The sequence below is a fragment of the Tinamus guttatus genome, unplaced genomic scaffold, assembly GCF_059628265.1.
Source record: "Tinamus guttatus ecotype Peru unplaced genomic scaffold, ASM5962826v1 Tinamus_guttatus_pri_ptg000614l, whole genome shotgun sequence".
In the NCBI taxonomy this organism is placed as follows: domain Eukaryota; kingdom Metazoa; phylum Chordata; class Aves; order Tinamiformes; family Tinamidae; genus Tinamus; species Tinamus guttatus.
The window spans coordinates 112,647-122,797 of record NW_028289148.1 but is presented as its reverse complement, the minus strand read 5'-3'; the positions used below and the strand labels follow the sequence as shown (position 1 = coordinate 122,797).

The following is a 10,151-nucleotide window of genomic DNA, read 5'->3' as shown; positions in this document are numbered from 1 at the left end:
AAGCAGCCTGACCTGCACTCTCCCCCTGTACTTGATGCTGGTGATGTCGCACCCCAAACACTGTGTTCAATTCTGGGCCCATCACTAGAAAAAGTAAAAATAAAAGCCATGGAGGCACTGGAGTGTGCCCAGAGAAGGGCACCAAAGCTGGTGAAGGCTTTGGAGCACGGACCCTATGAGGAGTGGCTGAGGGAGCTGGGGTTATTTAGTGTGGAAAAGAGGAGCCTCAGGGGAGACATTATTGCTCTGCACAACAACCTGAGAGGTGGTTGTAGTGAGGCAGGGTTGATCTATTCTCCTAAATAACAACCAATAAGACAAGAGGAAATGGCTTCAAGTTGCACCAGGAGAGGCTCAGGTTAGATATTAGGAAAACTTTCCAGGTGGAGAGAGTGGTGAAGCATTTCAAGAGGCTGCCCAGGGAAGTGGTAGAATCACTGTCCCTGGCAGCTTTCAAGAAATGTGCAGATAAGGCACTTTAGAGCTATGGTTTAGCAGGCATGGGGTTGAAGGGTTTACAGTTGGACTGAATGGTTTTGAAGATCTTTCCCAACATAGTGATTCTATGATTCTTTGATCTGGACGCTCTAAGGCCCACATGAACCCCATGAGGTCTGTGCTAAGAGCAGAGAGCAGGTCCAGGCCACGCACAGCCGCATTGTGCTCCGCCAGGAGGTTCCCTTCGACACGAGGCTGGGGTTTCCCGTCATTTGGAGCTGCTCGTACCAACACAAGTGTCCCCATCACGGGCCTCCTTCTCCCCACAGGTGGGCCAGCAGGAGCTGCCCGCAGCAGTGCAGCGCAGCGGGAGCCCGGCTTCGTCCCACCAAAGGGACCAGCTGTCACCGCTGCCCGGCCCTCAGGGCTCACACACCTCTGAACATGGCATCGCACAGGTACGGAGCTGAGCGGCGGTGGCGGCCGAGCCTCTGCCTGACTCCCCATGGGGCCGAGAAGCAGGCGGGACCTGCTGGGAGACACCAGGAGGTCTCTGTGCCCGGCAGGCCGAGCGCTGCTCTGCACGGCAGCCTGCACGCACCCGCCTCGGGCTCTCCGAGGAGCTGCCTTTGCCCAAGGCTTGCCCATAGGCACGAGTCCTCTCCCCAGGCAGCCTTTGGGAGCAGGGCAGCAGCCACCTGCATGGCAGAGCCATCGTCAAGGGGGTCAGAGGCTGCCGGAGGTTTCCTGTTGGGAAGGATGGAGGGAGGGACCAAGGACAGCAGTAAGGACTGCCTTTGTGGTGGCCTTCATTGCAGGTTGTGGAGGAGAAGGCCAGCGATGTCCCCTCCACGGTGCAAGAGCCGCAGCCCTCCACCAGCCTTGCAAGGCCTCAGGAAACGCCATCGCCCTCTCCACGGGAGCCAGCACAGCCTGATGCCAATAGAGCTAGGATGGAGCTCGCTGTACCTGTGCCCCCACACGCACTGGCACGCATCATCCACCAAGACGCCCAGGCAAGATCATGGCAGCTCCAGAGCATAGAGTGGCGCCCCAGCACATCATCCTCTGCACCTCAGACAGGGCCTGATCCCTACAGTCATCGGGGACAATTCCAGTGCAGCATTCCTAGCTGGCCGAGCTGGCCTAGCGGACTAAGCTGCCCAAGTGGGCCAGTGAGAGTACGGACATCACGGACACGGCAGCAGCCCTTGGAGATCACGTGCCAGCTCCAAGGAAGGCCAGTGCACGTGCATGAAGACAACACTGCGCGCTACCTGGCTGTGCTCAGCATCAGAACAGAGCCGCTGGAGGAGCTGGAGAGGAGCTGCCTGCAGCGCACTGGACAGAGCTTGGCCCAGCTCCGAGAAGGAGCTTTTCCAATGAGGGAGCAGAACCTGAGAGAGAGGCAGGACGAGCAGGAGGAGGGCCGTGGCAACCGTTTCTCCCTGACGCTGGCAGGATCACTCAATGCCAAACCCAAGGAGGTGAGTGCCAGGGAGTGCTGGGCCACGGGGGAGCCCTCCCAGTGCTGTGGCCAGCAGCTGTGCCACGTCGTGCGGGACAGCCGGCTTGTCAAAGCACTGGCAGAGCCCCACGAGGCCTTTCCTCCCTTAACAAACCTCCCTCTCTCCTTCTAGCTCCTCGCCAGAAACTCCTTCTATGACCTCTGGAAACCAGAGATCACGCGAGTGGAGCTCCTCAAAGGCGCAAGCTGCAAGTGGGAGGTGCTGGAGCGGCTCTATGCTCACGCCCCAACGCGGGAGGCGCCAAGAGGCCTGGGAGCACTGCAGGAGGAGAGAGTAGAGGACACTGATGAGGAGGAGGAGGATGGGGAAGAGGAGGTGGAGGAAATTAACTCTTTGACCTGGGTCAGAGCCAGCCTTTGCAGCCCGGCTGTGGACCAGGAGACGGAGCACGAGAAGGTGCCCTGCTCGCCCCATGTCAGCACCACAGAGACTGTGAGCGAGGCACCTGGCCACGTGGAGAACCTTGAGCCAGCAATGCCCAGGGGCGGTGAGCCAGGAGCACCTCCTTTGGCCAACAGCTTTCTGCACGCAGAGGACAGCGTGCCTGTCCCACCAGCAGCAAGTGCAGGAGCAGCACCAGAGGCCTCCCCGGCATGCAGCAACTTCATCCAGCATGCAGGGGAAAATGCTCCTCCGTCTCCATCACTTCCTCCAGAACCTGCACCAGAGGCCTCTCCTTCAGCTGAAAACCCTTGGGATGAGATGAGCAGCAGCCCGTCTCCCAAGGAAACCCTGCTGCAGGAAACAACAGCAGCAGCTTCTCCCCCAGCTGCAGGCCCTGCTGCCCAGGTGAGCAAGCAGCATCTCCCCTGTCCTCACCATCCCCGGGAGCTGCCGTGGGAGCTGTGTGGGGGGTGCCCAGAGTTACCCCATTTCCTTGGAGCCCCGCTGCCCATGGCATCCCACTGTCACCCCCAGGCATTTATCCTCTGCCATGTCTCCATGGGGAGATGCTGGCTTCTCTCCGTTTCCAAGTGCCAAAGACACAGCGATGAAGTCTGCTCCAGCCCACGTCGCATTCAGCCCTGAGGCCTGGATGCCGAGCGAGGAGGGAAGAGGCAGTCCCAGCAGCAGCCCCCTCCACACCAGGGCACCAGCCCCCTTGTGCCACGCACGTCCCCGGCTGCCTCCATTCCCCCTGCCCAGCCCTCTGCTATGGCCCCACAACGAGCCTTGTCCCATTGCTGTGCCAGCCGCAGGTCCCTTCCCTTGGGACGTGCAGCCATGGGCAGCCTCCTCTGATCCAAACCCTTTGCCATTGTGCAACCTGGGGCACTGGGACCCTCAGCAGGGCCAGCTGATGGCTGACGGGTGCGTGTTCTTGCTCTGCCCATGCAGGTGGCCTTGGAGCCCCAAGAGGAGGAGGAGAAGCCCTCCTCCTGCAGCCCCACACCCGACGTTGAGGCAGGTATGTACCCGTGTGGAGAGCCCTGCTGGGGACAGTGGGCCTGTCCTGGCACAGGGGGTGGCACCGAGGCCGGCAGCAGGAAGCGCTCGGGAGTTGCTGTGCCGAGGACAGAACCCCTCGGGAAGCCCTTGGTGGCAGGGACAGGCAGGTGCAGCCCTGCACCCTGCAGCCCATTGCCCACAGCTCTGCTTCCCACCACAGGCATCGCTGCCCTCCCGGACGTTGCAGCTCCCCGGCGATGGCGCTCACGGCTCAGGACGGCGCTTCGAGCTCTGCGCAGAGCGTTCTGCTGCTGCTGCATCCCCGGACAGCGAGAGGAGCAGCGAGCGGATGCATGTTCCAGACAGGGACCCTGAGATGGGGGCTGGAGCAGAGCCGAGAGACAGAGCGACGGATGCTGTATCCTGAGGGCTACAGAGATGCTGCCCTGTTGTGTCCTGTAGCACCCATGTGCCCAGAGAGACCATACTCGCCAACATCGCCCGAAGCCATTGCCTGCTTCAAATAAACCCCTTTTGTAGCTTTTTCTCCCCGTGTCAGCTGGTGTCAGAAAATCTCCAGGGAGACAAGTGGGGCTGTGGGGCCATAAGGCATGGGGTGACTCCTAACTCCACACTGGTCTAGGTGGTTGGGGTGGGCAGGAGACCCAGCAAAATGGGGCTCCCCGTCACTGATACTGCTGGCACGCATCTGTGCTCTTGACTGGTTCTCAGAGTGACCCCAGGGCTCTTGCAGTAGCAGCAGATTAGGTGAAACACCACGCGGGGAGTGTTCCTCGGACGCCAGGTCTCTCACGACCAGGAGATCCGTTACCCTGACTGCCTGCAGCCCCTCAGGGCAGCCCCTCTCCCCTGCACAGCACAGGGGTCCTGGCTCTGGGGCTCCTCAAGCGTCTCCAGTGGCAGAGTGGCCTGCCCAAGCTGAAACCCATGGGAACAGTTTTGTATTTATTGTCCCCACAAGCTCATCACTGCTTCTTTGCTTTGCTCTGGAGTCACTGCTTCTTTGCTTTGCTCTGGAGATGTCTCTGCTGCACAGAGAGCCTTTTCCCAGGTCTCTGAGCCCATGCTGCCCTGGCCGTTCCTGCACCCCTCTCCTGTGCTCCCTGCAGCATCCTGGGATGGCAGTGCTGCTCTGCAGGGTGAGCAGCTGTGGGGACACAGGGTGACTCCACACTGGCCATGATGGTCAGGGCAGAGCCAGCTGGACCACAGTCGCTGCAACTGACCACCTCCTCCCCAGGGTGTGTGACTGTGGAGGATGCTTGGAGAAATCCCAGGGTATTTCACATGACTCAGGATGTGTTTGGAGGTGTGATTAGACCCAGGCTGCTGCCACTCCTGAGAGCCCTGATTTGGGGCACTGCTCGGTTTGTCTCTTTACTCTTGGGTGACTCCACGTGGTTTTGTGAGTTTCCACTCAAAACCTGACCCAGACATGTGTTGCCCCTGGAGATCCCTTCTGCTCTCCAGGTGGTTATCCCTTCTTGAAGGTTATCCCTTCTTGAAGAATAGACATCTGTCACCAGTCTGTTACTATTTGGGACAGTCCCTGGGAGATACTTCTTGAGCACTCATCCTCTCCAGGGCACTGGGCACCCACAAGCAGCATCTGAATCCAACCCTCATTCCCATCGCTATACGAGCTGATGCCCCTTGGCCCATGCACACCCAGGCATGGCAAGAGTGTCTTTATGGGTGCAATTCACTGGGCACATTCTTGACTTCAGCTTGGGAAGAAGAGCCCAGCCTTCAGGCACAGTGCAGACAAAATCCCCTTTTATTACAGAGATGTCATTTGAGAGAGCAGCTGTGACACAGTGAGGGCAGATTGAAGGACGGCCTCTGGATCAGACAGACTGAGTTTGTGCCTCAGGGGAAGGAGGATAAATACAAATCGTAGAATCATAGAATGCTCAAGGTTGGAAGGGACCTCTAGAGGTCAAAGCAGGGTCAGCTAGAGCACGTGGCACAGGACTGCATCCAAGCGAGTTTTGAAGATCTTCAGAGAAGGAGACTCCACAACCTCTCTGAGCCGCCAGTTCCAGTGCTCTGTCACCCTCCCAGTCAAGATTTTTTTCCTTAAGTTCCTGTGGAACCTTTGATGCTTCAGTTTCCGGCCGTTTCCTCTAGTTCTGTTGGTGGCCACCACTGAAAAGAGGCCAGCACCATCCTCCTCACTGCCTCCCGTGAGGTACTTATAGACACTGCTCAGGTCCCCTCTCAGCTTTCTCTTCTCCAGGCTGAACAGGCCCAGCTCCCTCAGCCTCTCCTCATAGGGCAGATGTTCCAGATCCCTGATCATCCTTGTGGCCCTGCGCTGGACTCTCTCCAGCAGCTCCACATCCCTCTTGTACTGTGGAGCCCAGAACTGGACACAATACTCCAGATGCGGCCTCACCAGGGCTGAGTAGAGGGGCAGGATCACCTCCCTCGACCTGCTGGAGACGCTCTTCTTAATGCACTCCAGGATCCCATTGGCCTTCTTGGCCACTAGGGCGCACTGCTGCCTCATGGTCAACTTGTCGTCCACCATGACGCCCAGGTCTTTCTCTGCAGAGCTGCTCTCCAGAAGGTCAGTCCCCAACCTGTACTGGTGTCTGGGGTTATTCCTCCCCAGGTGCAGAACCTTGCACTTGGCCTTGTTGAATTGCATGAGGTTTTTCACTGCCCAGTTGTCCAGTCTGTCCAGGTCCCTCTGGATGGCAGCGCAGCCCTCTGGGGTATCGGCTACTCCTCCCAGTTGGGTATCATCAGCAAACTTGCTGAGGGAGCACTCTGTGCCTTCATCCAGGTCATTGAGGAATAAATTGAACAGGACTGGACCAACGACTGACTCCTAGAGGGGACACCGCTAGCTACAGACCTCCAACTAGGCTCCACACCACTGATCACCACCCTCTGAGCTCTGAAAAGCGAGCAGCTTACGACTTTGTTCTTTCTGTAAGTTATAAAAGAAAGCATGTTCTCAATCCAGTACTGCAAAAGAGAGGCTCTACATGATCATTGCGATTAAGTGTATAAGGCTTAGGTATGACTGGATATACAGCAACCACTCTTTGAATGAGAGCCCTTAGATCTCATTCTCTGATAATCTTTGTGGTAAATACTTTGATCCTGGCTTTAATACCATTCTTCCTGGTGGAATACCACTGGCCACAAGCCTTCAACTGCACTCGGCACTGCGGATCACAACCTTCAGACCTCTTCCAACAGCCAGTGTTCCAGTCATCTAAACCTAATTTCCTGAGCTCCCCAGCTTCCCATTAAGGATGTTATGGGACACGATGAGAATGAGGATCTGACTTCAAAGCCATGCTTGTAGAAATTCATATTCCTGGCTGCTTTCCTGACTTTGAGCTCATCACTGCAGTCAACAGCAGCTTCTCTGACGCAGAGGGGTCAGTCTGCTCTAGATGTTCCCTAAAACGAGACCAGGGAGCATGCAAGACTCCTTCTGATCTATGAATCCACAGGATTCCAAGAAGCACATCCCTCCAGCACCTCCACAACCCACTTCATAGAGAGGGGCCCTGCAGAGATCCCCGTATGTAAAGCTGGTGAAGGACAAGCCAGAGCAGTGTCAGTGCTGAGTGAGGGCAGTGCCTACTCACAGAATAAAGACGTTGCTTGCAAGGTCTCTTGGGCCCGAGTCGCGAGACAGATGAGCCGCAGCTTCTCTGCAAGCAGCCTGCATGGGGCAAGGGCTTCCCAGCGCCTTTCCTGCCGATGGGAGCACTGCGCACGCCTGGGCTCTGCAGGCGTCACGCGCACAGGCAAGGGGGCTCCCAGCACTTGCCCTCACAGCCACGGGGCTGAGCTGCCTGGCCAGCCCTCTGCTCGTGCCTCCCTCCAGGGAACACTGCTCTGCTTCACACTTCCCCTCCAGCATTCCCAGGGCAGCAGCCAAATGCCTGCCGGCAATTCCCCGTGCCACCAGCCCTGCGGCTGCTTGGGAGCCACCCAGAGCCCTCTGCGCACCTCTGGCACCAGCCCCTTCCCAGCAGCTGCGCTCTGCCTCGCAGGGGCACTGCGGCATGCCAGCAAGCAAGCTTGGCCACCAGCAAGATGCTCCTCTCGGCTCCAGCACTTTGGTGGCGGGGCTTGGGCTGCTTGCTTTTAGAGGGTTTTCCTCTGTGCGAGGTAAACACCTGACAGCACCGGGGAGATCTCTGCTCCATCTGCCCTGGAATTCCCATCCTTACCCAAGAGATGGGAATTCACCTCCGTTAGCAAGTGACAACTGTAGCCCTGTGCTGGGCAGAGCTGCAGCAGCTGCAGGTCCCTGCTTCTGCTGAGGGCACATTTGTACCTGCTCTGCCCTCTGCAGCCCTAGGAAGCCGTGGCAGGGGCAGCAGTGCAGGAGCTGCACCAAGGCTGCTCTCAGCCACAGCACATGGCGCCTGCAAGGTGCGCGGCAGGACAAGAGAAGGAGCCCAGCAGCACCAGGGGCTCCCAGGCCACCACCAACTCACAAGGGCTCTGCTGAGGACATGCACGCCTGGCCCCAGGGCACAACTGCCCTTCGCACTCATTGCGCTGTTAGGTCCGGTTTTCGAATCGACAGAGAAAGAGGCAAACACCATCGATATTTTGTGCCTTTTAATAATAAGAGAAAGATAATAAGTATTACCAGCTAGCTGCGGTCCGGGCTTTCCCACGCAGGGGTCACACCACGGACCCCGACCACTTCGAGCGTCCCTCTTTTATACCGTTCTTACCCAAGAGTGTTCCCCCTCCCGTTTTCCTGTTTTGCATTCTTGTTAATGTTATCTATTTTGCTGAATTAAAACATCTGGATAAGCAGCCCCCCTATCATCCTGATTGAGGGCAGGGCACCCTAACCCCGCCACCTATCAAGGGTCCAGACCCTGCCATGAGCAGGGCATCCTGACCCTGCCATCTATCAAGGGTTCTGCCCCTGCCATGAGCAAGACATCCGGACTCTGCCAGTTATCATGGGTCCTTGTGCTCTAAGACTCAGCTTATTCTACATTAGCTATTTAACCCCTACCTTCCCTGCTAATGCACCCTACATTCCCCCCTTTTTCTTTTGCTAATATCAGAGAATCCTTTCTCGATCTTTCTGAGTTTGTCGCATGAACATTATGTGCATAGAATTAACTTGATTTGTAGCTTTTTCCATTACCCCCATTACACATTTCCACATTATACAGATACACAGTAACAGTAATAACAGAATTACAAATACGCGTAATCCTTCTTTTATCAGTCCTGATATCCACCCAGGTAACCCTCCAAACAATGACTCTAGCCATCCGTCCATCAGTCCTTCTTCCCGTGTTATCTTCTGAGTGTGTTCCTTGAGCCAGCGCAATTGTTGATGAATCGATTGGCTATGGTCCGACAGGTTAAAACAACATAGTCCTTCAAACTCCTCACATCCCTGTCCATGGGCGAGGAGCAAGAAGTCTATAGCCGCTCTGTCCTGTAGTAGTGCATGTCGCAGGCTATTCTGATCGAGCAGGAGTTGTTCCAATACATCGGTTGTCGCATTTGCTTGCTTCTCACTCCAACAGGCTAACTTCGAAAGCTCCCTTAATGCATTTCCTGCTGCAGCTCCTGGCACAAAGATAGCTAAGGCGACCCGCGCGGTTACAGATATTAATTGTACATTATCATCACATTCCGGTGTTAAACCAAGGGAACGCTTTTGCCTTCTTTGTTCCTGCTTCATAGTTAACAACTTAGCTCTAGACGGGGCTATCATTGCCAGTTGCCCTAAATAACACGGTCCCCCATAGGCATTCTTAGGTATTCCCTGCCATGCTCTATCCCCACAAATTAAAAACACTCCATCTGGCAAGGCCTTAGCGGTATCATTATTCCATAGTAAATCTGTCCTATTATGTACCTGTCCTGATGGATCCCCCCCATATGCTCTTAAGGGTAATCCCGCAGGGTACCGTTCTTGTAACCCATCGACTGTCCCATTTATCCCACAGAATGTCCCATTTGCATATATGGGACCGAAGGTTCCATCTCCTCCTATGGTCTTACGCCAGTCGAATATTGGGTCGGGAGATACATCAGTCCAACCCGAAGCATTCCACCATTGGGGCCTAGGGCCTCCTTTAATTATAATGTTCCATTGTGCCAGGAGTCTCACTCCTCCCTTTTCTCCAAAAAACTTGTCCCCAAACATAAAACACGTTTGGGTCCAATTATTGGAACTATTTCCAATTGCTTGTGCCCCCATCAAATTGAGCTCTTGGGGGTCCCAAGGCAATGAGGTATTTAATCCCTTAATTAGCCTTACGGCACATTCCGAGGCACTTACTACCCCTGAACAGTTTCCCGTAGATACCTTTTTAAAACTGTTGTCATCAAATCCCGGCTTCCCAAACAAGCAGGTTCTGAATGGATTACTAGCGGTGGTGAGGGACAGGCAGAATTCCTGATTCCCTGTGTTATTTGCCCAAGTCACCCACATATTACTTCTCTCTTCTATGTTGTATATCCCATTAGAACACCTCAGAATCATAATTAGCAGGACCATAATTACCCAAATTGTGTTACTGTACATTTTTCCTAATTAATTTCAATTTCAGAGGATTGTTACTATTCCTTCGGACCTCCCACTCCTCTGCTTTCTTCCGCTCTTCTTTGTTTAGCTTCCGGACGTGGGAATGGTGAATCCAATGTCCTATTCCATCGACCTTAACGGCAGTGGGTGTTACTAAAATTACTACGTAAGGTCCCTTCCATCTGCTTTCTAATGTTTTTGGGTTATGCCTTTTTACCCACACCCAATCT

General features: G+C 55.4%; 1 protein-coding gene across 1 annotated transcript; it reads right to left on the bottom strand.

Moving 5' to 3' along the window:
* Positions 1–6,342: 6,342 nt before the first annotated feature.
* On the bottom strand, positions 6,343–9,317 carry LOC148592394 (syncytin-A-like). Its single transcript, XM_088535093.1, has 3 exons — positions 9,302–9,317; positions 8,556–9,254; positions 6,343–6,353 (listed from the first exon to the last, which is right to left on the bottom strand). Exons 1-3 carry the CDS (start codon positions 9,315–9,317, stop codon positions 6,343–6,345), a joined length of 726 nt encoding a protein of 241 aa, XP_088391219.1.
* Between the last annotated feature and the right edge of the window lie 834 nt (positions 9,318–10,151).